At 43.4% G+C, this 26,512-nt stretch overlaps 1 protein-coding gene across 1 annotated transcript in view; it reads left to right on the forward strand.

The window, feature by feature from the left end:
- The window catches only part of LOC121452303 (galactocerebrosidase-like), a 49,488-nt gene extending 47,001 nt beyond the window's left edge, over positions 1-2,487 (forward strand). Inside the window, exon 17 of the mRNA XM_041658365.1 lies at positions 919-2,487. Within this exon, the coding sequence (XP_041514299.1) occupies positions 919-1,065 (147 nt within the window). The 3' untranslated portion in view covers positions 1,066-2,487. The remainder of the gene's footprint in view (positions 1-918) is intronic.
- The last annotated feature ends 24,025 nt before the right edge of the window (positions 2,488-26,512 follow it).

Consider the following 26,512-nt stretch of genomic DNA (forward strand, 5'->3'; position numbering starts at 1 on the left):
CTTCAACATAGAATCTTACTCAGCCCAACTCTCAATGTCTTCATCTATAAAATTAAAGAACAATGTATTATAATTTTGAGACAGAAATATTGGTGGTGGGTTTTGGCCCAATAGTTGGACTCTCCAGCACTTTCTCTTTTGAAAGCAGCTTATTTTAGGTGGCTAGCTATGCGTTTGAGTGTGTGTTCATAGTGTGCTGCAGCGGAGGCAATAAAGGGTGAAATACAATTTACCATGTGCCAGACAGTAAGGGAAATGTAATGGCCACTTTCTGAGAAAGACACACTTGATTTCTTCCCCTCATTACCAGGAAATCACACCTCTGTGCACTTTCCTTCTTCCCCCAGCACTTTGCCCCACGGTTCAGTTTAACTACTGCTCTTCTGACCTAAGAGTAGCCCTTCCATATGGCTTTGTAGTGACATGCTCCTCGTGGGCACAAAAGAGCAAAAGGAAGGCTAATTCCTTCTCTGGCTGGGTGCACAGTCCTTGATTGAGACCTTAAGCACAGAGCAGTTTGCAGCAGGCGTTTGGGCTCAGCAAACTCCGGAGGAGTCTCCCTTGGCCAAAGTGCCCGTGTGTGCCACTGCAGTGCTGTTTCAGTGGCCTTTTGTCTGAAGCTTTGTAATAATGCTATAAAAATATTACGGCCTTGTTTTGAGGTTTGGTTTTGGGTGGGATATCAGGAAATATCGAGGTTTAATGTATTTTGTTAACTGTTTAAACAGGTACCTTTTATTCTTTCAGAAAAATTTTGATATATTTTAGACTTTTTCTCAAACACATGAAATTGTATTTTACAGTTGTAGGTCTTGAATGAGAGAGATGTTTGTTACACTAAGTATGTGAGCTACATTCTTAAATGGACTTCAGAGGACATTTCCACCTTTTCACGGGACACCTTTCTCTCTCCTGCAGGGTTATTTCGCCTCTGGCATGTTGAACAGCAAGGTCCTGTGGGAAAACGTCCCTGTGAAATACTCAGGGAACGGCTGGGCTGCGATCGGAACGCACACCTTCGAGTTTGCGCAGTTTGACAACTTTCACGTGCAAGCGGCTCGCTAGTACTCACAGGGCCTCAAGATGCTATTTGGATTTTCTATTTTTGATTTAGATTCAGGGCCAGTTTTGATGGACCTATATGTGAGCCTTTGAGGCTAGCAATAATGAAGAGTATATAGGGAAGATGGCACACGGTTGCCAGATCCTGTGAAAGATTTAATTAGAACAAATTCCGGAAGGAATGCGGATGTCTTTGGCATTGCCTGCGGTAGCCTTAACACTGTTGGTCCCATCCTTCAGGAGTGGTTTGGGTGGTACCTGCCTTGTAGTCTTGGTGCTCTTGGTAGCTCTCTCCATACTGTTTGTAAATGATCATGCAGATGGCCGGGACCTGAGAACCACAGGTGGTTTGTGTCTAAGTGAGTGGAGGCATCCTTAGAAGATGCTGATGCTTAAGAGGAGGCTGATGAACACTTCAGGGCACACTTTAACATGCTGTCCTCTCTCTCTCTCAGAAACACACACACACACACACCCTCTCTCCCTCACGTGCCCCTCTCCCTCCCTCCTCCCTCCTTCTCTCTCTGCCTTCCTCCCCCCATAATGGAATTGGTGGGATGATTTGAAAAATACCTCATTAATAAACTAACTCCAAAGCCATTTTTGCAGTAATAAAAGTAACCAGAGTAAATTGGGTTGTTTGTATTCTTTCCTTATCTACTTCTGGCTTTTGACTCTTATCACCCTTATAACTGTCTTGAGAATTTTCCCCTCATTTCTTCTGCCCTTTGAAGTATGTCCTTACAGGTGCCTCCGGAAACAGCCGAGCACTAACGAATGCCATCACCTCTCTCTGTGTGCCAGGAGGGTACACTTAGCCTTTTACTAGCTTACTAAATTGGGTCATGTCCTAGTGTTTTATGGATAGGTGCACTTAGTATGTTCCTACTGTTTATATTTAAGTGTTGGTAAGCATTAATGTAACTCTTAGAACCAAATCAGTTTTTCATGTGGATAAAGAGAACTCTGGAATTCTTTATAAGGAAAAATTACTCATTGAATTAATTCCACTACATGGGAATTTGTGTCAGTCTAACACTGGTAGAACTAGAAGGAGGTTTGTGTTGCTTTTAAGAACTTGAAGATAATTGCCAGTATAATTCAGATTAAAGAAAAATATATTTAAACCAAGTCTAAATGATTTATAATTTAAATTTTTAAATATTTTTGAAAACTAACATACAATTTACATATAATAGAATATTCCTATTTGAAGTGTGTAGTTTGTTTTGATAAGGTAAATATTCCTTTGTAACCAGCACTGTGATGACGCCACCAACTATCTCCATCACCTTGGAGGGCTTTCTGTTACACCTGCACAGGCACTCTGTGTTTGCTATGGAAGCGACATGTTGTGCGATGCGTCCTTCAGAATGGTTGCTTTCCATCAGCATAAGGCTGTGAAATTTGTCCAGGTTATCACTTGCCGAAGTGGTCGGCTCCTTCCTATTTCTGGAGAGAACTCCACTGAATGGCTATGCCACAGTTTGGTTTTCCATCTTCTATTTTAATGAGATGAAAAGTAAAACTCTTGACAGCATTTACATACAAGTCTTGGGACTATTCACTTATTTCTTCTGGATTAACTGGGGAGAAAGGTTACTGGCTCTTATGTTAAGATACGTTTAACTTCATAAGAAACCACCAGCTGTTCCCAAAATGATCTCATTGATGTTACACTCCCATCACCGGTGTTAATGATGTTACACTCCCGTGATGATCACCAGTGTTAATGCACCAATGACAGCATTCCTGCCAACACTGTGTAGTGCATCTGGATAGATGAAGATCTCTGCACACACGCTCCTGTCATCTGTGGTTTCAAGGGGTCTGGATAGATGAAGATCTCTGCACACACGCTCCTGTCATCTGTGGCTCCAGGGCTTTTGCTTCTTTCCCAGTGTGTTGCTTTGTTTCAGAGGTTTCTGCTGTCTTGAGCTCACTGGAACTTTCAGTTACAGCTTTGAGGAGTGCTCAGAGCATCCATCCCCACCTCGTTCCCAATCTTAGGGAGAATGTCTTCCACTCTTAGCATGATCTTCTAAGAAGGTGGTTTCTTTTCCCCTCCCCCTCTCTTTTTTGTTTTTATATCTCTTGTGTAATGCTGTTGGTGCATAAGTGCAGATCTCGCTTCAAAGGCAGTAATAGTTTATTCTTGAGCAAAATGTGAGTGACTACAGCCCAGGAACATGGATTTAGGTTATCCCAAATCCCATGTTCCTGTGTGGTAGCAATTTCATAAAGTTCTTATAGTAATAGAACAACAGCAGTCATCAACCAAGGCACTGTTAAAGATAATTGGTAGCAACATCAGTAGATGGGTTACAGCAAGGTGGGGAAGTTCTCAGATATGGGCCTGAGCTGCTGTCTGATGACATTCTTAGTCTGGGTTGGTGGAATTTAGAGGTCCATTCATACAACCTCATAGGGTTTAAATTTGATCGTCACAGGGATCTGGCTTGAGGACGCTGGCTACTGCTCTGCCACCCATATTAAGCCAGACCCATGACTCGTGGTGAGCATTTGCAAGCGAAGATGAACGGACTAAAGGGTAAACTGTGTGACTCAATGGGATACACTGCAGTTTCCAAGGCAAGATCTCTCTCTCTCTCTCTCTCTCTCTCTCTCTCTCTCTCTCTCTCCCTCTCCCCCTCTCCCTCCCTCCTTTGTTTGGTTTTGGAGGGGATGGGGGAGATAAATGGGATTAGAATACATAATGTGGAATTCACAAAAAGTTAAAAAAATTAATAAAGAGGCCTGATGGGGTAAAAATAGCCCAAGATAATTTGGCTCCAGACCTGAATATTCCAGCTTTCCATAGTTACTAAAATTCTAGACCATCAATCTACTTTGGAGAATCTTTAACATAGGTGCTATTAATCTGGGAATTTTAGTTCTAATGTCTTATAAATAATCTGATAACTTCTCAAGAAAATCTCTCTTGGCAAGTCCATGACCACTCTTGGGCATGTGCTCTCATTTTCTCAAGATCCTCACTGTCTTTCCAAATGGCAGTATTTAAAATCTATGTTATAGGCGCTGGAAAGATGGCTCAGAGGTTAAGGATGCTTACCGCTCTTGCACATGGACTGAGTTTGGTTCCTGGTACCCATATCAGGGGCCTTACAACCGCCTATAATTCCAGTACCAGGGGACCCAAGACCTCTGACCTCTTCAGGCTCCTGAATTCATGTGCATGGACCCCCACACAGGCCCAGAAGGGGTGAAGAGAGTGACTCTCAGGGCTTTGGGAAGACTTCCGGAGCAGGAAGATGGCTCTCTTGCATTGCATCAACTCAGCCCATCTCCATTGCTTCACGTTTAATTAATGGCAGAAAGTTATCTGACCCTCCGGGATGGCGTTATTTCTTTTTATGAAACTTTTCAAATCCCTGCCTTTCGGGAACCAGCATGTTCTAGCAAATTCCTGCTGTACCACCCACACTATTTTTAGCAGTGAATGGATTGTTCCCTTTCTTAGCGCCTTGAAATAATATCAGCAGGCATTTATTGAGAATTAGGCTGTAAGCTCCGTGGAAACGGGGATTAAGTTTGATTCCGTGCAGAGCCATATCCGCAGTATCTAGTATAGGCCCCGATAATTAATGCAGAGGTGACGAATAAGTAGCTGTTGGGAGGTATCTTAGTTGCTATTCTATTGCTGCGAGGAGACAGCGTGAGCTAGGCAACTTATAAAGGAAAGCATTTAATTGAGGCTTTATTTAACATTTTCAGAGGGTCAGTCCAGCATGTCAAACTGGCAAGCAGGCATGATGCTAGAGCAATAGCTGAGAGCTTATCTCTGGTCCATAGTGGAGAGGCAGAGAGAGGGAGAGAAAGACTGGGCCTGGTATAGGCTTTGGAAACCTCAAAGCCCACCCCCAGTGACACCTCTTCCAAGTAGGCTGAATTTTCTCTAACAAGGCCACACTTCCTAATCTTTCCTTAAAAAAAAAAAAGGCCATCATCTAGGGACCAAGGAATGAAGCATTCAAATATATAAAACATCCAAATATATAAGCCTTTGAAGGCCATCCTCAAACTACTACCGTAGGGAAGATGGAGTATTTGTGAGGAATGGATATCTTGTGTTAAGTAATTCTCATGAGTTACATTATTTCAGACCCTGTAATGTTTGCAACTAAAACTCACAGGATGTCAGAGAGTGCTGGCGCCTGACTCCTTCCTGGATTACCAGGGAAGCTGAGAATTGCCACCGATTACCATATGAAATGTATAAAACTCTCTCTCTCTCTCTCTCTCTCTCTCTCTCTCTCTCTCTCTCTCTCTCTGTGTGTGTGTGTGTGTGTGTATGTGTTTGCACATGCATGTGTATGCACATGCCTATGAAGGTCAGAAGTCAGCATCAGGTGTCTTCATCACTATTCTCCTTATTGTTTGAGACAGGGTCTCTCTGAACCCAGAGCTCGTTGGTTTGTCTGGGCTGTCTTGCCAGCAGTCTTAGGGACCTTCATGTCTTGGCCTTCCCAGTGCTGGGATTACAGCTGTGTTCTGCTGCCCCGGATTTTTAGCTGCTGCTGGGGATCTGAATTCAGGACCTCATGTTTACATGGCAAGTACTTTACTGACAGCAAATTCCCTAGCCCAAATAGGGGTAGTTTTCAAAGTCTGTCTGGCTAGTTGGCATGTGATTAAGAACAAAAATTAATTATGCTTACAAACAATTTGAGAAAATAAAAAAGCTGATGTTAATTTAAAGAGAGATACTTGGATATTTGGGGGGATGAATGAGGTGATTCTGAGTGATTAACAGTTCATCAAAACAGCTTCCACTTACCTTTGTGGAGATGTTGCTCTTCTGAGCCATATATTCATCTTAAAAAATGCTGTCTAAATGTATTATAGGTCCTGAATAGGAGACATATATTCTCCCAGGATTGGACTGATTTCCACTGTTCTAAAGCTTCCGAAGGAAGCCATGAGGATTTTGCAAGGATGAAGAACAGAACTGGCTTTCTGTGCCTCTGGCACTCCCCTTCCATCTCCATCAGGAGAGATGTTTGGCATGGCTCTGTGCTTGTTTGCTTATGACTTGTTTCCTGAGCTCGGTTAAAAGCCTGTGTTAAGTCCTGAGACTGATCTAACCCTGTGTCTGGAGGGACTCCTTAAACCATACCTATGGATTAAATAAATCTTTCAGTGGCAGACATGGGCTGGAATTTGTAACTGGAATCAGGCTCTGGCAACCCCTCAACATGCTGGTATTTGTGATCTCTGTTGAATTAATTCAGGCAAGACCCCAGAGAGCAGAAGACAAGCAGGACAAAAGGAGTGGCCTTTCAAGGGGAAGAAAGGACAGTGGAGAGTGGCCGTCGTGCCCCTAAGGTGGATTTTATGCTAATTTGTAAAATTTCAGGAACAGATGTGTTTAAGTGGCCAGGGGATTGATAGGTCTGTTTAGATTAAGAGAGGGGGAACTAGTATGTCTTTGTTTCATAGCAGGGAGTCTCTGATAGTAATTGTATGAGCTTTGAGGAATTCCTATCTTCACCCAGGGCTGAAAATATGATTCATATCTCATTCTATTGATCAGTGATCAAAATTTGAGTCCCTGGTTTTATAATCTGAAGATTGTAAAGGAGGGGGGAATCTACCCTCAAACTTCCATGCCTGCTAACATCTGACTCACTATCTAATAGAGATGATGTGGCTATATTCCCGTAAGAGCTCTGATGTCTCCACACCCCAAACTCTGCTCTTGCCATATATATTTAGAATAGAGTCGCCATCAACTCTAAATGTACAGTAAGCATAACTGAGGAGACTTGATACCTGGGTTTGGCCCCAGAGAATCTGGTTGGTTGGTCTGGGGGAGAGTTTGAGGATTGATTCTTATTGTAAGCACTGCCTGTAATTCTGATGTGTAGTCAAGACTGAGAGCCATTCTTGTAGAAGCGGAAGGCGCTTCCAGAGGACATTTCTCACCCTTTACTTTCCTGGTGTCCTTCCTCACCTAACTGGTGGTCTCTTGCTTCTGTGAGAAGGTGTTTTAATGGCCCTCAAAGACTAGACCTAGACATTTTAGAAGGTAAGTAAAGAAAACAGGCTATGAAACACAGAGTGTGATGTACTCAACAATGAATTTTCTTTTAAATTGTAAGTTAATTAGTCAAGGAAATAAATACTAAACAAACCTGGGCTAGAAACCTGGGCTAAAGGTCATTTTCTTATAACCGTTAAGCCCAGATATAGATAACCTGCCAACAAATGGCAAAATGAGCCCAAATGAGTACTTTTCTGTGAACAGATCTGAGTAGAACTATTTCAAAAGAAACAGAAGCAAGTGAAAATGACCAATTATCATGGAACAATAAAACATTTGCCATCTGCCATAAAACATCAGGCAGAAACAGTTTCCAGTTGGGCAGTTTTGCTGACTAAGGAGCAGTCTTCGGACAGTTTGACAGAGCGAGGGAGAAGGGGCACCTCACAATGATCTCGGGAAGCACACTCCTGGACGTGGTGGGTGAGACATCAGCTGGCCATGCTAAGAATATCAATATGAAAAACTGCAAATAAAGGACAGACAAATAGAACTGAGCAGTGAATGAAATGATAGCTCCATGGCCAAATGAAGTTCAGTGATACAAACCAAAGGTTGGTCCATAGTGGAAATCTCGTAATGTAATGCTCTGTGTTAACGCAATGGGCAAAGGAGGAGGAAAAGCTTGGATGTCAACAGATGTGGCCTAGGTGACTGGTGAAAGTCAAAATATGTGCTGGATAAATAGTAAGGAATGATAGATCACATTCAGAAGAATTCTGTAAGTTGTTTTCAGCGTGCTAAAGTAGTAAAAGTCTAGAATCATTTTTCTCCAGAATGACTACTTTTTAAAAAATTGATTAACTTTGTTCTTTGACAATTTATGTACTCCTGTTTGCTTTTCAAAGCCACCCTCCCTTATCGCCTTCCCATCTCTGTTGTTTCTTGTCCTTCTCTCTACAGGCCCCTGTCCCACAGGCCTTTTGTTTTGCTTTGTGACTTTCTGTTGATACCAAGAAATCCTCTCCACATTTATGATTGTATCCATAGACAGATACTACTCTTCATCCTTAATCCAAGAAGCTGATCTTACGGTGAACAGCAGTGAACACAGACACATATGGTTCTTCAGAGGGCTGAGAATAGATGATGACTGAACCGTAAGCAGGACATAGACATCAGTCCAAGCTCAGGCAACACTGCAAAAGGCAGAGCATAAGGAATTCTACAGCCAGAAAAGAGAACCATTCTTGGTGTTGCTGTTTTGTTTTGATTTTTGAAGCAGGGTTTCTCTGTAGCTTTGGAACCTGTCCTGGAGCTTGCTCTGTAGACCAGGCTGGCCTTGAACTCACAGAGATCCACCTGTCTCTGCCTCCTGAGTGCTGGGATTAAAGGCATGTGCCACCACCTGGCAAGAGAACCATTCTTAAAGTTAGAAATAAGCAAGGGCATGGCTTTTCTTACCAGACAACAAGAAGAATAGAGAACCAGAAAAATATCTGGTTTATCTCTATGTGCCAAGTAAATCATCTAATCCTCCCAAACCCTGCAATACATATACTATTTTTCCTATTTTACCAATAATAAAATAAAAACAGGAAAAAGTAGAATCCTGTAATCTCACAGCCCACAGGAGACAACATTGAGGCTCATGTGTCTGTTCAGACTACCCTAGAAGAGAAGAGAATTAATGATACTAGGAGACTTGAATGAAGAGAGACTGGAAGACAGTTTTGTAAAGAATACATTTCTTCTGTTTGTGTATTTTTCTTTCTTTGTGCCTATGTGTGTGTTCATGTGTATACATAAGCATAGACACACATACATGTGTGTGGTGTAGGAGTTCCCTCTGTTTATGTATTGCTTTCATTGGTTGAAGAAACAAACTGCCTTGGCCTTTTGATAGGGCAGAACTTAAATAGGCAGAGTAGACAGAACAGAATGCTGGGAGGAAGAAGGGCAGAGTCGGGACGCCATGGTTCTCCTGCCAGAGATGGCTGCTGGTTAGACTCATTCTGGTAAGCCACAGTCAAGTGGTGATACACATTAATCGAGATAGATTAAACTAATATGTGAGAGTTAGCCAATAAGGGGCTGGAGATAATGGGCCAGGCAGTGATTTAATTAATACAATTTCTGTGTGATTATTTCTGGGTTAAGCTAGCCGGGCAGGATGGAACAAAGGGGCCCCATGCTCTTACTACATGTGTGCTTCAGCAATCAAGCAAGATTATCATACTTTAGGTGTCATTCACCTTGCTTTCTTAAGTCAGGGCAGAGTGGGGCCCCTGCTTGCCTATCCTACTGCCAGGAATGTCAAGTGAAGAAGGAGATGACATCATAAGAGGTCTATACAAGGGCTAGAGCTCAGCCAGACTATTACTGTTGCTCATCATTGCCAACAATTGTTGCCAAGCATCCAACTGCCCATCAAAAGAGGGACAGGATAGACAGTGGTGCATTTATGCTTCATAGTACTATACTACTTTTGAAAAATTACCATTTCTCAAAGACATCATGTGGCAATTAAGTGTACCAGGTTTTGGGTGAGGAATGGAGAACTGACTCTCATCCCTACCACTTCCTACCTCTGTGGTCTTGGAATTCAAATACATCTCTTTGCTATTTGTGAAACACGATCATAGTAAAATAGTCCCAGAAGCAGGGACATTCCTTGCCTGGAGTTTCTGAGAGTTAAAGGGATTAGTACAATATGTCCCCTTTAGCTCCTGTATGCTTGAATGGAGGAACTAACAACAGCATTTTCCAGTGTTTGGTACACATAGAGAGCCTCCTTAAATAGAATTTTAGGTGGATTTACTTTGTATTATGCAGTATTTGTGTACATAGAAATGTATTTGTTTATAATGTGTGTTTAGTATTTTATAAAGTTATTAAAATTTATTTAAAGAACACAAGACCAGAATTTGAAGTCCCTCCTTTTTTAAAATTCATTTTGACTAAAGCAAAACATAACTCACAACTGGCAGAAGGGCTCTGAGGTCCCTGGAGGGAAGCTGAGTATCTATCAAGCCTGGAAACTCACTGTACCCCAGCGGGGAGTAAGGAGGTGTCCTAGCAGGAGGCAGGCACCAGCTCAGGTCACCATGACAACCACAATCCAGCATCAGCTGTGGAGTTTGGAAGGAAGAAAGTCTTTTTATCTTTTATACCCCTTTCCCCAAATAGTTTTGGACTCATTTTTTTAAGTAGCAATCTTCTTTCCTCCATGGGTACCACAGCAAGAACTCCAAGCTTTGACCATAGGACCAAACAACTAATCGATGGTTTGGCACAAAAGCTGTTTTCCTCAATGACCCTCCTTGACAGAGCTTACCTCTCGTAATGACATGAACCCTTAGACATGGTTTAATAAGCATGAAGAAAATGTGCCATCCAGACGAGCAGCTTCTTCACAATAGAACGAACACGTCTTTGAGTTATCTGGAGGTCATGTTGGACCTCAGATGAATCCATACGTCTGTAGCTCTTGCTATGATGATGTGATTTCTGTCTGACCTCTTCGGTGGCAGGTGCCTCTGCTCCTCCATGGAGCTATCTTCATGGCAGGAGTGAGAGTCATCAGAAACGATTTATTTTGAACGCACAGATCCGCCTTTGTAGAACGTCCACCCACTGATTCTAATTCTAGGTCAGAATCAACTCAAAGAAGGCCCGATTCTTTTTCTACTTCTAAGCTCTACAACAGTTGAGAGGCTTGTCGTGGACAGTTTTGGGAAGTGGTATTTATTGCCCCTGATGGGATATTTTGGGGATTCTGAGGTACTCGAGTGATGAGAATAAATCATAGCTGTCATGCTTTTTGAGTGCTATTTGGAAGACTATTGCAGCCTTTTTGTCAACCCCCAGTATTGTGATTTGAATTTCTTTATTTTTTGGTGTGAAAATATGTGTGATCATGCATGAGATTACATGTGTGTAGATGTGCATGTGGGCAGATGTGCATGTGTGTGTGTGTGAGTAGAATGGTGTGTGTGTGTGTGTGTGCACCGTGTGTGTGCACCGTGTGTGTGTGCACCGTGTGTGTGTGTGCACCGTGTGTGTGTGTAAGCATGAACATTTAAATGCCCTAGAAGACAACTTCATGTAATTTCTCAGATCCACCCTTTCTGCCTGCTTATTTATTGAGACAGGGTTTCTCACTGACCTGGGACTCACCACATAGGCTAGACTAACTCCCTGTGCTATCCAAGGACCCACTTGTCTCTATCTTCTTAGTGCTGGCTTTACAAACATACTGCTACATGGAATCAGACCAACTGAACTGTCCCCTCAGACCTGATAGTATTCTGTGGGTGTAGTCTGCTTTCACAATTGAGGACCAGTGTTATCCATCTGAATGTCCAGATTCTCTCAAAGAATAGTTGTTCTTTTGCTGTTTTGGCCTCGTGGTGTAAAGATTTATTTTCAGATCCTTTTTCTTCTTTAAACTAATGGCCACTCTTGGGCAGGAGGAGGTGGGATTGCATGCATCCTAGATTCTGAAATGCCTGTCATATACTGGCACTTAAAAGACGTTTAAAATACGCTGTGACTGATCCAGGAAACGGAGGGACCAGACCCTTGAAGACTATGTTACCTTTTTTTTCCCCTCTTGATCTATCAGTTGTTGGTATTGAGCTGCTGTAACAGAAAGCCACAGGCCAGGCACCTGTCATTTATTGCTCCTAGTTCTGGAGACCGGAAGTCTAAGGCCAAGATTCCAGCAGGTCCTGTGTGTGTGGAGGACTCCCTTCTTTTTCCTCTAGGCTGCTGCTTTTTGCTGTGCCCAGACAAGGTAGAAAGATGCCAGAGAACTTAAACAGCTCCAATGCCACCCTTACTCACGACCTCATCTATCCCTTATTGGTCCCCAAAGGCTGTACCTCCTAATTCTATCACACTTGCGTGTGGCCCAACATTGAAATCTGGAGATCATTTAGTTCATACAGTGAGTGTGTGGTCTGACTAATGACGAACCCAAGTTGTCTTCTTTTACCAAATATGATGACACAGACCTTTTAGAACCCTAGCCAAGGACAGAGAGAGATTTTCTCTGGGGTCTGCCCAGAAAGTGTGAAATTTTTGGTTTTAAGATATTAAAAAATAAAAATAATAGGTGTGGCTGATAGACAGGTAGGCAAGGGAATCACTTTGCCTAGAATTTCCAGTAAAACCCCACAACTGAGGTCTCAAACTAGGGAAGACTTGATGTAGCATTTGCAGTCTGCCAACCTCCCCATGTTTAGGAGACACCAGTGAGAGCTGAATGCATCCCTGTTGGATCATTTCTCTTATGATTAGAAGGTTGATATCCCATGATTGAGAGAAGCATCTCTCAGAAGTGACTGCTCCAAGATCCATAAAGGATTCCTGAGTCACTCCCATCTACTATCAAGAGAACAAGCTGGTGCTCATCTCTTGTCTCCTCTGCCCATGCTCTGACACTGCTGAAGTGTGGAGCAAGGGCCCGAGGAAAGGCAGGGGGCCCAGGGAGTCCCGGTGAAGCTGTTTTCATAAGAGTGTGGCAGGGATAGCTGAGTTCTTGTACTTTTAGTGGATGCTTAAGAAGGGTGGCATTCAAAATTGTTTTTTGAGGGGGAGGGATTTTTTTCATGACAGGTTTTCTCTGTATAGCTTTGTTGCCTGTTCTGGAACTAGCTCTTATAAACCAGGCTGGTCTTGAACTCACAGAGATCCGTCTGCTTCTGCCTCCTGAGTGCTGGGATTAAAGGCGTGTGCCACTATTTCCTGGTGGCATTCAGTTTTTTAGGTCTTCCAGGAACAGAATTACCTTCTTGGAGAAAGCCCCCAGATACCTCTTCTTAATGAACGTAGGAAACAAGAAAAAGACAGTGGGTTATGGTCTAAAATAAGATCACATTTCACTTGAGACATCCACATTGTAGCATTCCTTCCACTTTAAGTTTAGAAATCCTGTCCCCTATATAATTTTGGGTGTTCTAGAAGGACTGTCGCTTAATGATACTTAGGACCAATTCTTTCTGTCATTCTCCAGCCTCTACGTCATGTGTCTGCATTGATGCCACCCAGACTTTGTCACCCTTAGTCCTCCGAGGGATCCTGTCTACCTTTTGTTGGTCTTGTCTAAAAACCCCACTTCTTACCATTCCATCTCTCACCTGGGCCGTGTTCTTTCTGTAGCTCCCAGAAGCATTTCAGAGGCCTGCATACCACAGAGAATAACTTAAAATTTCTACCAGTCACTGTAGGCCTAGGCTTTACCCATGTTGGCCTCCACAAGGCCACTTCCCTCCCTGCCTCCTAGCCGGCCATCAGAAGCAAGAAACAGCTCCTTATCCAATACTGGGATGACCCAGGATCCTCTGTTGCTCAGAGCCTATAGTATTTCCCTCAGCTTCCCTCAGTATCAGGAGAAAGAGAGGGACAGAGAGAGAGTTAGTTTTATTTCACCTTATTATAAAGCTTGCAACGCTACAGAAACACACCCCTATTTTTACCTTATTAAAGTGAAATAGCATCAGGAGCACAAGCATTTGGCTGCTCCACTGTTACAGTTCCTGGTGACACCAGATGGGAATCTATTTATATACGACTGGGATCGTTTTCCTAAATTTCTTGAGTTCACAGCCCCTTCCTCTGGAAGCAGACACTATTTATGGCATCATAGATTTCAACTTCATATTTGGAGAGAAGTATCCCACTACATTCTTATTATAATCATGGCAGTAAGGCCATATTTGATTGATTGTCCCAACCTGTTCCCTTTGTTAGAAACCCAGCTACTACTTTGTAATTTTATCTTGTTTTTATGATTTATTCAATCAATATTTGCCGAGCGTCTACAAACTTTCTATCTTTGAGGAGTTCACAATCAATAGCAAGGATCGGCGGGCTTAAGTGACTACAGAGGAAATATTTTAAGTTTCGAAGATTAGGCATTCTCTTTTAACTACTTACCTCGGCCTTGTGGCTCCTCATATGTCACCGTGGGCGACATGCAAATGAATGGTGGGAGGGAAAAATTTGCACTGGATATTTGCTAAAAATGACACAAAGCATGCATTCAAGTCACAATAGGAAGGGGAAGAGACTTTGCTATGGACTACTCAGGCCGGGATACAGCAGAACAAATCGTGGGGACGGGAAACTCTTAAGAGAAATGTAATTGGATATCAAGGAGAGGAGATTCTCCTTAAACCAGCCCAACAGAATTATTTTGAAGAGCATGGCAAAGATTTAGGTGAAGAATTTAAATGATATCAAAAGTATCAAAGGTAAGGAGTCTTATTACATTGAGTTGGTGGAGGCCTTGCCGAATTTGAACTTAATCGTCTGGGAGACAGATGGTGGCAGGGTTGAATGTATTGACTGACGTTTAGTCAAAGTGTGCACCTTTGTTTATGCCTGTATTATAATAGGAGTCTGTAAGAAGCATGTGGCTGGTCTGGGGGATAGTATGCAGCTACATTGTGCCTCGAGATATATTTACAGGTCTATAGGTGTAAGGTATATGGGATGTGTGACTGAGCACTTGGAATTAATAACAAATAGCAGGGGGCAGATGGTATAGGAATTTGTGTGGGGCAAGATGGGAATCTTCAGTAGTTCTGAGCAGGGATTCCTGGAAAGGATGTGTCTTTCTGGAGCAGCATGCTGCAGAGTCACAGAAGCTTGGAGACTACTTAGGAAGTTGTTACAGTGGTCCAGATACCAATGAACGGTGGTGGGCACCGTGGTGGTAACAGCCATTGTGATAAGAAGCAGTTGGATTCTGATATAACTACAAAGTAGAAGAAAGCAGCCTTGTTGATAGTCTAGATTTAAGGCATATCAGAAAGAGCAAACTCAAAGAATGGCCTTAAGAGTTTATACTGCCTCTGGAAAGAGAGCACAGGTGAGGCAAGTGGAGTTGGGATAGAAGACCAACAATTTCTATTTGTGATGTATTAGGCTATATACCAGATACCCAGTAAAGATGCCGAATGGCCATTGGATGTACTGATCTGTGATTGGGGAATCTGGTGCCACAAGTCCGAGTCACTGATGCAAATCTTGCAGCTCTTGAGGGAAAGGGACCCTGCCTGTTGGAAGTCAGGCAATACCTACAGCGATGAAGGGAAGGTATCTTGGATACCCACAGCTTTGACTTGTTGGGAAATCAGGTTATACCTGAAGTAGGGTTCTGTTGGGGATGTATCAATCCTGCTCCTCTCTGAGAGAGCCTTTATAGCTAGCTGAGCTCTGCTTGGCTCCCCCGAGGAAGTTTTCCAGCAGAGGTTTCTGTCGCTTCTGTGCTCAGCTCCACCAGGGAGTTTCCCAGCAGAGAGGTCTGTTGCTTCTCTGCTCCACTCTACAGAGAGAGTTTCCCAGCAGAGATTCAGTTCCCCTCTGGCAAAAGAAGGTCTTCACCCAAAATTCTTTCAAAGGATTTGTTTGGGAGGGAGAAATCCAGGAGAGTGACTGCCTCTGTCAGGGTAGGAAAGGGGAGCTGCCCATTTAACAGACACAGGGTTTATATAGGACTTCCTGGGGGCAGAGTTTTCCAGGGAGATTTTCAGGGTGGGAATTGGTCAGACTTCAATCTCCTGAGCTTGACAAGCTTGACAATCTCAGAGATTGGCTAGATTTGGTACTCAGGGATTGGTTGGTTTTCCTGCTCAGGGATTGGTTGGTTTCCTGCTCAGTTGGTTAGGGGCAGAGTGTGTTTCTTTGGCTCTAGTGTTAGGGTCAAAATGTATTCTTATTCGTATGCATTTCAAAATGTGTACTTTTCAACTTTTTGGTTTTAGTTTCAGGGCTATGGTGGGTTTCTTTCACCAACATTGGTTTCAGGATCAGGGTATGTTTCATTGGTTCTCGTTTCAGGGCCAAAGTGTGTTTCTTTCACTGGGGGGCTAAAGGGTGTTTTGTTCACTGGCTCTGGTTCCAGGGTCAGGGCAGGACCATACAGCAGACTTCTTAGTCTTCTGGCTCTTACAATATTTCTGCCCCATTCTTCCAAGGTGTTCTCTGAGCCTTAGGTACAGGAAGTATGTTGTCAATGTATCTAATGAGCCTGGACTCCCCATGATCTGTTGATTTCTGCATTATATCAAGTTGTTGTTTTCTGTAATGATCTCCATTGGCTGTAAAAGGATGCTTCTTTGATGAGGGGCGAGAGCTACATTTACCTGCCAAGGACAGCTTGATGCTCTGGGTAAGGTCAGGTAGAGATTTGGAAATAATAAGATGAGAGCCAAAAGGACTGAGATCTTGTATGCTCCCCAGTTTGGAAGGTAAGGAGAGGAGACACTGGCTAAAGAAACAGAGATAGCCAGTGTGATAGAGACAAAAAAGAATGTACGCAACATGCAAAGTGAGCATGGGGTGCTCAGTGCTGCTGGTGAGGTGACCAGCAAGAGGGCTGAGACCATCTCCATCCTGCACAGCATGCCTGGAAGTCCCACTGTGCAGGAGAGAGCCCTTAGCACTCCCTTCAGGAAGGAGACTTTATTTCCAGCCTGCTGTTGCTTTTTTCAGATATCCTCCGACACCGTCCTTCTTCCCAGATCCTTCTCTCGCTAGCCAAGTCAAGCTGTATTTCCTTCTTGAGTCTGCAATGTCACAGAGAATGCGGGCTTTCCAAATTGCTCACAACCCTTGGCTAAGCTGCTCTCTTTGTAGTGAAAAGGGAAAAAACAAGCAGAACAAGAAAATGGTTTCTACAATCATTTTGAAAATCTGACAAACCTAAAGCCCGTCATACAACAGCCATCGGCTCTCTACCCTTTTGTCTTGTGAAATCTTGAAATCCCCTCACTAAGACAGCAGTGTATTTTCCTGTCTGGGTAGATGTGTCTCAGCAGCTGTCCTGAGCAAGCTCACTCTCTTTCACATGGACACAGGAACAGCAGGGCTGAACTTTTGTTCATGAGTGAGTGAGTAGGTGTGTTGACAGCAATTGTGGAGTGAACAGGAGGTGGGCAGAGGGGAGACAGGATGACCCAGCAAAAAGGCATCAGAAGAGGCAGGCTTTTTGTCTAGCATCTTCAGTGTTTTGACCTGGAACTGGCCCAGTGTGTCAAGTCCTGGGTTCAGGACATTGGTCCTCTCTTCCTTTTCCCTCTTTTGGCCGTGTGAAGATGACACCTGGCATTCTGAGCTCGCATCTGCTGACAACTTGGTACGATTTTTTTTCCTACTCTGTTCAATTTCAGAATTTGGCACGCTCAACTGAGGTTTGAAAGTGACACCCCAGCTGGTCCCCTCTATGCCCACTCCTACTGATTATTTTTGAAAACCCTTCTGCTTGGCACGACTTCCTTTAGCTACCGCTTGTCGTCTTCAGCAGTCCTCCATTTTGACACAGAATCGTACTTGGAGCCTCCCGCCAACAGTTCTCTTTTGTTAGTGAACATCTGTCTTCAAGGCTTCGAATTTTGTTGTTGGTAGATGTCCAGCTATCCTTGGAAGGAGCTGGGCCTCGTGGTAGTCTCAGTTCTAGACCAAAGAATATACAGGACCCCTGTGTTTTAACACAACTCTAGCCAGCAAGCTGCTTTATGGTAGTGAAATGCTCATAAAGATGGAACAGCCTTAAGATTGCTTTAATGATGGCTTTTGTTGCCAGGATTTACCAAATCCAGAATACAGCATGTCTTTATTGTCCTGACTACCGGGTACCAAGTCATAGAAAAATTAATTGAAAAGAAGGATAGATGGCAGATGAATTTCTTTTGAGATCTGCTACTGGAGTTATTCCTCTGAAGGGAGCTATTTCAGGAAAGCGTCTTGTCAAATCCTTTGTGGATGGAGCAGGGAACATTGAGGGCAAAAGTCTAGGTGGCTGAAAGGATTTAGAAATCTCTGTGCACGAGATCTTGATACTAGAGAAGCCAGGAAAATAGACACAAGCTGGAAAGGAATCCAGGGGCCACTGAAGTGCCCCTGCTGGAGGTAAGGAAGCCCAAGAAGGGCTGGGAATAGAGATGATAGTTGTTCTTTAAAGGAACTATTCGTTAGTGTTGCCACTCTCTTAATGTTTTGGTCTTTGGCTAAATTTATTGTATTCCCCAATATTTATTTCTTTAAAGCAATATGTAAGGTCTGTGCTTGCATGAGTCTGTATGTATGAATAGTTATAAGGACATGCATATATGGTAAATATGTATGCATCTGTTTATGTGTGTGAGAGAGATACACAGAGAAAGAGAGAGTCAAGACAAATACAGACAAAGTAGAACAGCTTCATGAAAGGAAGAACCCAAGTGTTTTGTTTTTTTGGAGGATGATGGCATTACACAACAGGGGATGATGGAGTGGAAGTTCAGCAGGAGCTGGATTCTAGATTCAGAGTGGTAGAAGGGTAAAGTATGGATTGCTAAAATGGAATGAGAGTCACAGCCAATCTTACCCAGATTGTAAGGAGTCTGGGAATGCCAGGGACTCTTCTTTAAGCCCCATTAATTCCTGGCAAAACAAACGTGGAGGGCTATACCTTACCATCTAAACATGACTGCCTGCCCTTCTCAACTGAGCAAACAATCTAGACTGGGCCTTTACCTTGGAAGTTCCTGCCTGGTTGTCATCATCTGATGACACTTTCTCTTCTCTGTATCAGTGACACCCTGGCCTCATTTTAGGGGACAGAGTTCTGTAGGTGTGGTATGAGTTCTGTAGTGACTTGGATGCCAGCACTTTTCAACAGAATTTTCATTCAGAGAACTAACCGCTTAGTTCATCACTGCCGTGTTTGTGCACAGCTGTAATCATAACTCAGGAGGATGAGGCAGGAAGTTCTTGAGGTAGAGACTAACCTAGGCTACATAGCTCCGTAAGAAGGCCTGGTCTTTAAAAACAAACAAACAAACAAAAACAGGCCAATTCAATAAAAGTAACTTTGTTTACTTAGACTGACTAGGAGAGAGGTTGTGTGGTTTTTCATGGGAGAGTCTGAATGGCCGAAGGACAAGACCCCAGTACAGTGTTTGCCTGAAACCTTTCATGGCTTCAAAGCCGTGCGTTAATCTTACAAGATCCATGGGGCCAGCATCACCTCTCCCTGTCCTCTGTAGTGAGTGGCGTCTGTGTCAGCTGCCGAGCCCCAGCCGTCGGACACTAGTCAGACATCACACACATAGATGTGTGTGGAAGGCGGATATGAGTGACATCTTCAGGAAGGAAATAGATGGACTGTAAATGTAAAATTTACAAGGAAGCTCTCCCAGCTATTTAAGACCTAATAAAAGGCCACTTTCATACATACCGCCTCGTTCCCAGAGCTAGGTAGTGTGCTCAGGTTCTAAGATTTGATTTTATTTTTGATTTCACTAATATAAACTGTCTAAGTGAAGCTTTGGGGCATGCTTATACTACTCAATGAGGTAGAAAACTTTGCTGAACTTTTATTATCCGGATCCCCTGTAAGTGATTCTGGTAGGGATGCATTACATAATATATGTCAAAATTCTATGAAATCCAAAGGCCAAGCAGGTGGCCTCCAGCTTCACTCTTGTTGGCTCTTGATCTTGGACAATGCAATTCGTTTGGGCTCTCGGATCCCTGTGTTTAAGACATGTATGGGTATTGTATAGGTTAAGTGAGATAATGCATGTGACGTGCGTGGCACAAGCCTGCCGTATACTAAGCATTCAATAAATGATTGCTGATTTTTTAAGTTGTAGTAGCAAACCATATTTTTTTTAAAAGAAACAATGCTTATCTTAGTCGTTGGAGTTAGAAAGTTTAAATAGATCAAATATGGTCACCCTGCCTGATAGGTTGAATTATTTACCACAAAGAGCCATTTTAACAAAGGAAAGATAATTCCTATATCTAATCAAAGCCCTGTTTTTCTCCTTTTGGGTTCTCTTTCAGCTCTTTACCAAATGCAGGTGCATTTGGACATTGTTGAAGTTGGTGTACATAGATAGTAGTGTTGTGTATTTTACATTTTTTTTCAATTCATAATCTTAACTATTTTTTTGCTTTGTAAATAATACCATTCAAAATTTCCACCTCCTCCCCTCCTCCCATTTCCCTCCCACTCCCCTACTCACTCTCCCCATCCCCTTCCAGTCCTAAGAGAGGGTAGGGTACCATACCCTGTGGGAAGTCCACGGTCCTCCCCCCTCCATCCAGGTCTAGGAAGGTGTGCATCCAAACACACTAGGATCCCAAAAAGCCAGTGCATGCAATAGAATCAAATCCCAGTGCCATTATCATTGGCTTCTCACTCAGCCCCCATTGTCAGCCACATTCAGAGAGTCCGGTCTGATCACGTGCTTGTTCAGTCCCAGTCCAGTTGGCCTTGGTGAGCTCCCCTTAGATCAGTCACGCCGTCTCAGTGGGTGGATGAACCCCTCACAGTCCTGACTTCCTTGCTCATCTTCTCCCTCTTTCTGCTCTTCCACTGGACCTTGGGAGCTCAGTCCAGTGCTCCAGTGTGGGTCTCTGTCTCTATCTCCATCCATTGCTAGATGAAGGTTCTATGGTGATAGTCAAGATATTCATCAGTGTGGCTATGGGACAAGGCCAGTTCAGGCACCTTCTACTCTACTGCCCAAGGACCTAGCTGGGGCCATCCCCTTGGACATCTGGGATCCCCTCTAGAGCCAAGTCTCTTGCCAACCCTAAAATGGCTCCCTTAATTAAGATATCTTCTTCCCTGTCCTACTAATAATTCAATTTATTTATTTTGTGAGGTATATATAGCATGAACAATAATAGCCCAGAGACAGATATTGGGGTTCAACCTAAAGGTCAGAAAAGACAGACATCCACTAGCTCTTCCCTCTACCTCAGTCTGAAATGGCGATCCTGCCTCCAGGAATCTCAGAGTGAGACTGTGTGTGAGAGCTGTCTCCTCATGCTTTATGTTCCGCTCTAGTGCTGGGATTAAAGGTGTGCACCACTACCACCCGGTTTCTATGACAAACCAGAGTGGCTACTGGGATGAAAGGTGTGTGTCACCACTGCCTGGTCTGTAAGGTTGACCAGTGGGGCTGTCTTACTCTTTGATCTTCAGGCAAGCTTTATTTATTAAAATACAAAATGAATATCATTACAAGTGTAAGGTTAGAAGGAAGGGCCTTGGTAGTGACAGGACTTCTGAGAAGTCTGGAGTGTCCACAGAAAATGGACTTTTTAAACAGTTCTTTTCAACTAAATACTGTTTTAGAGTAAACAGGAAATATCTTTACTAAAGTCAGTCTTTCAAGCAATGGTTGAGTCAATCAAGCTGTTCTGATAAAACTGATTTGAGACCTTCATATCTGTAATTAATATTACATATAATGAAAATGTATAGGCTAACTAAAAAATAAAAAATAATTTTCCTGACACATTGGAAACTGTACACATGAAAATATTTATGTATAATATATGATTGATAATATTTAATATTTCTTCTAACTTTTGTTTTCCCCTCTTTGGCAGAGAATGTGTTATCAGAGTGTACACACAAGGAGCCAAATATCAGTATTTGAAGTTCCCAGTGGATGTAGCAGAGCTTAAACGAGAAGAGGCTTGTAGTTATCAAGGCTACAGGGATGTGGGATGAGGTGACTCACGGCAGGTCTCTTTGTCTCTCCAGGCATTTTCCAGAAATGTTCATTTCATTTTCCAAGGGCTCTGTGGTTTGCTGTCTCTCAAGTCGTGATCTTCAGGCTGTATTCAAGTCACCAGACAGTTTAGAGATTACCGCACAGTCTCAGGACACCCTGGACTTCAGCATGGCCAACTTCTCCAGACAATTCCTCTGTGCATGCCAAAATTCATTTAGGAGGGCTCAGATGTCAATCCTACTTGTCAGCTCCCTATGGAGCCAGGAGTAGTGACCTGTAGTTCCTGTGTGTATGTCAGATGTGTGTGTGTGTGTGTGTGTGTGTGTGTGTGAGTGTGTGTATGTAAGAGTATGTGTGTGTGAGAGTGTATGGTAGAATATATATAAGTGTGTGTGTGTGTGTGTGTGTGTGTGTGTGTGTAGGCCTCTGGGTGCCCTGGCTTCTGTGTCAGCTCAGAGTAGGTGTTGGTCTAGATGTGGTGACTCCATCTGTAATGTGAGCTTTCCAGATGTGATGACTCTGCCTGTAATGCCATCATTCCAGATGTGGTGACTCCATCTGTAGTGCCCACATCTGGAATGATGACATCACAGGCAGGATCACCACATCTGCTTCTACCTGGGTTCTGGGTCTTCAAATTCAGGTCCTCTTGCTTGTGCAGCAAGTGTTTTACCCAGGAAGTCACCTCCAAGGCCTAAGAGATTTCTCTTTTTTTATTTTGAAGATTTATTTGGGTTTTACAATAATTTCTTTTACTTTTAAGATTAATATAATTTCATCATTTCCCTTTTTACTTTCTTCCTTCCTGATCTACTTCCTCCATACATCCACCTGCTCTCTTTCAAATTCATGGCTTCCTTTTTTTAGTAATTGTTGTTACATATATATAAGTATATGCATATATGTTTATAACTGCACACATATCCTGCTCAGTCTGTTTAGTGTTACTTGTATGTATGTTTTCAGTGCTGGGTCATTTGGTATTGGATAACCAATGACCCATCTTTCTTGATAGCAATAAGGGCCTGCTATCAATAGAGGAAAGTAAATTAAAATGTGAGAAATATTTCAATTGCCTTTTTTTGGTCATTATGGCACAATATCGCCTTACTTTAAGGTAATTAGACCCACACATGGTATATCTACGTGTGCTTATGAGCATTGTACTTATTCCCTGATGCCATTACTCAGAGAATGGGGAAACCGAGGGGCAGTAGGACAAAGTGGCCCTTGCTGGTTCCTCTAAGGAAGGGGTCAGTTCTCAGATTTCTTATTTGCACTGTCTGGCATCTGTCAGGTAACTTTGCTGCCACATGGATGTGTGTGAAGGGCTGAAGTGACAAGTCCCCTTCCAAGCAGTACCATGTTGTGTCACACAGTGATGTTCAGAGTTGTCTGGGCACAAGAAAGGAAAGAAACACGACACGTCCAATCCATCTTTCTCTGTCTGAAGTCATTTCCTCAAAGACACATGGCGGAGCTGAGCAGAAGGGGCAGAGCATGCTTGGTCTCTGGGCACTGCTTCCTGGGGGTTGTGGAGACACGTTTTCTTTCCTGAGAATCTCCTGAGTTTTAGACAACAGCTGAAAGACAGGAATTCTACTCCAGCTCACTGAGTGGGACTGACACATTTGAAAATGTGTTTCTGTGAAACCGGGAACTAGAGGCAGTGAGAAAAATGCTGCCCTCAGGGAAAAAAAGAAACTATAGGGGATCCCTGTCTGATAGTTCTCCAGAACAGAAATGTCTCAGTTTCCAGAAATGTCCACTAGATGGCAGCATGACTTCAGTTAAAATATATAGGCTTCGAAAGGGGATTTCTTAATATTGAAAGGAGAGATTGGAATGCAAAGCCTTTATGTATGTAAATCTACTCTTAAAGTATTCCAAGCTAGTGTGTGTGTGTGTGTGTGTGTGTGTGTGTGTGTGTGTGTGTGTGTGTTTGCTTGTCTGTGCATGCGTGGAGAGAGACACACATGCCACAGGGTGCTCCCGTGGAGACTGGAGGACAGCTTTTATGGAGTCAGTTCTCCCCTTCAACATGGGTTCAAGGGACTGAGCTTAGCTCATCAGGCTCGAACAACTGCAAACGATGTTACCTGTTAAGCGATCCCATCCACCCAAGAATTCTTTGGTATCGTATAAAGTACGTTCGTATTCTGTCTATCACTTCCTAGGTAATTTATGATTTAAGCGAGTTGTCATGCTAGGGCTCAAAGCTAAAAGTTTCTTGTCGCCCATTTCCACCTTTGGTTGCTCAGTCCGGGGTTTGCCTGGCTTAAGGCCACACTCCTCTGAGGGCAGGTGGCAATTTTTGCTCAGTGGCACCGATTTGAAGCCAACCGCACAGTTACGATCCTACTAACGGCTGCTACGCTGTGACTTCTCACTTAGTCGTGGGATGTGAGTATTTCTTCTGCTGCTGCAATTTCATACTAGCGCAGCCCCGGGTTTGACCTTTATGGAGGCAACGTATTAAATAATCATGTTTGCCCCGAGTGCCGGGCGGTTTGTGAGCTGTTAGCAATTTAACCATGCATAGCGAGATGTCCGGCGGCTTCACTCTGGAGGGCGGGATACTACGGACATAAAGTGCATTCTTTGATTAGAAATGAATGCTTTCTTAGCATCAACTGGAAATCAGGGCTCCGGGTTCTATTGGCTGGAGGAATTCTTTCTAAGGCTCGGCTGAGTAAGAGAGGTGCAAGAGTTGGGGTTGAAGAGCGGCAGTGTGGCTGTCCAGATTTGAGGGTAACTGGGAGACTGATGCCAGGAGGTTCACGGGGAATCAGGGAGCCACTGGGGCTGCCTGCTACTGTCGCTGTCTGTGATCTTTAAGACATGTCCATGCGGTCAAGACAAAGTAAGTTAGAGATGTGTGCACAGTAAGTCTGGTTAATTGAGTTAGTTAACTGAGCACACATGTACGCTTACATATACATACATGTGCGTACGCACAGGCCCACCCACGTACACTAGTCCACTGATAGCACATCTGTTAGGTTTGCCAACATTAATCATTCTCTTTAAAAATATCCTGTAGCCCATGAGGTGTGTCCAAACACACTGTGTGAGCTTCACAGCCCTGTGTTTTAAAATAGAAGCAATTGGGGCTGGTGAGAAGGTTCAGTGGTTTAGAGCATTGGCTGCTCTTCCAGAGGACCTGGGTTTAATTCCCAGCACCCATACGGCAGCTCACAACTGCTCTAACTCCAGTTCCAGGGGATCCAACACCCTCTTCTGGCCACTTTGAGCACTGCATACACGTGGTACACAGATCTCATGCAGACAAACACCCATACATATAAAATAAAAATAAAGATAAACAATCTCACAAGGAGATAAGTCATTAAAATAATAAAACATATAAAAAGGGAAACAGCTTCAGCTCAAATGACTGGCCAATAAATAGAATTCAGAAGTACAATGATGAAATATGTATCAACTGCACACAGGAGGCATCGGGAAATTATTACTTCCCTCTGGCCACCCCTCACTACAAGCCTTGGCATACTGGTCTCTTGCCATACTTTTTCCACTTCAATAATTTATAACTTGGCATCTTCAACTGCTTCTTCAAGCTCGTTCTTGGACCGTGTGTGCCCGATCTTCAAATTTCCCTCCTGGGTTTTCTGTGCTTCCCTGAGTATCGGCTCTGCTTCTGTTGCAGGGGAGGGGAGCCTTGTCGATCTGTGGCCTGCAGGGTGGTGTACCGATACAGTGCCATTACCAGGCAGAGTGTCCCTGAAGTGCCAGGCATTTCTGAGGATGCAGTGTGAAAAGAGGACACCTCTGGCCACCAGCCTGCAAAAGGCTTTCCCTGCGGCAGGGAGTAAGACTAGACCGCGATGCTCATTTATAACTTGGGCGAGCAGGGCTCTCACTGAGGCGGTGAACATGGAGGAACACTGAGATGTTAAGGGAAAAGCTGTTGCTCAGGGCCTTGTGATACTGAATCTTCCCCTAGCCCTGTAACAACATGCGCAAACAGTAAAGGAGCCAGCGAGAGAATAAAACACCAGGGAAAGATGGAGGAGTGTCATTCAATAGGGGGAAAAGGTGCCAGGCTTCCCGGTGGCCGAGTTTCCCATTGAGAAACAAATGTCTGTGGAGAGCAGCAGCACCTTGTGACATTTGCTAAGTGGTTTTGATGGCTGACTTTTCAGTGCAGTTTCTGTAGTGAGCAGGGGAGGGGTGGGAGGGAAAAGCAATTTTCCCAACAGGAGTAGAAAATCCTTCGGCCTAATGAAATGGTTTCTTTCCCCCCTGGTCTATAGATAACAACCCACTTTTGGATTTTATGTCTAATATTGATTCTTTGTGTATTTTTTATAGAAACCCTGATGAAATTCAGTTAATTGTATTTTGTTAGACAGTGAGATTGTCTTTTTTTAAAAAATATCCTTCCAACCTCAATGCTAATGGCTCCTCACCCCTCTGTCCCTCTTCGGAACAGCCGCTTAGGTTTGATGAATGGTTTGTGGAGGCTTAAAAGAAAAATCTCCAAACTCTACCTTTTTGATCCCTTTCCAGTTTGAGTAATTGTGGAGACGCTGAAAAAGCCAAGTTCTGCTAAGTAGTCAGATGCTGAAATATGGTCATTAAATCCTGATGGGTTTTTCATTCTGCATCCCATAATTTTAAGGAGTACCATTTTCTGAGATGGTTGGATAAGTACGAGAAGTATAGAAAACGGTGGAAGTGGGGTCTGAAAGCAGCTTCGTAGAGGACTGGCTTTATTGGAAACCAAACCAAAGCAAAAAAAAAAAAAAAACAAAAAAAACAAAAAACAAAAAACAAAAAAACCAAACTGAAACATAGCCCTGAGTGTGTAAGTTCTCCAGCTTGGCTCACTTTGCAGGAACGAGCCAGAGGAAGGATGTGTGCACGGGGGGAGGGGGAGCCTGTGGTTTGGAAG

Source organism: Microtus oregoni, unplaced genomic scaffold, assembly GCF_018167655.1.
Source record: "Microtus oregoni isolate MIOR12 unplaced genomic scaffold, Mior012 000009F_ref0000495, whole genome shotgun sequence".
NCBI lineage: Eukaryota > Metazoa > Chordata > Mammalia > Rodentia > Cricetidae > Microtus > Microtus oregoni.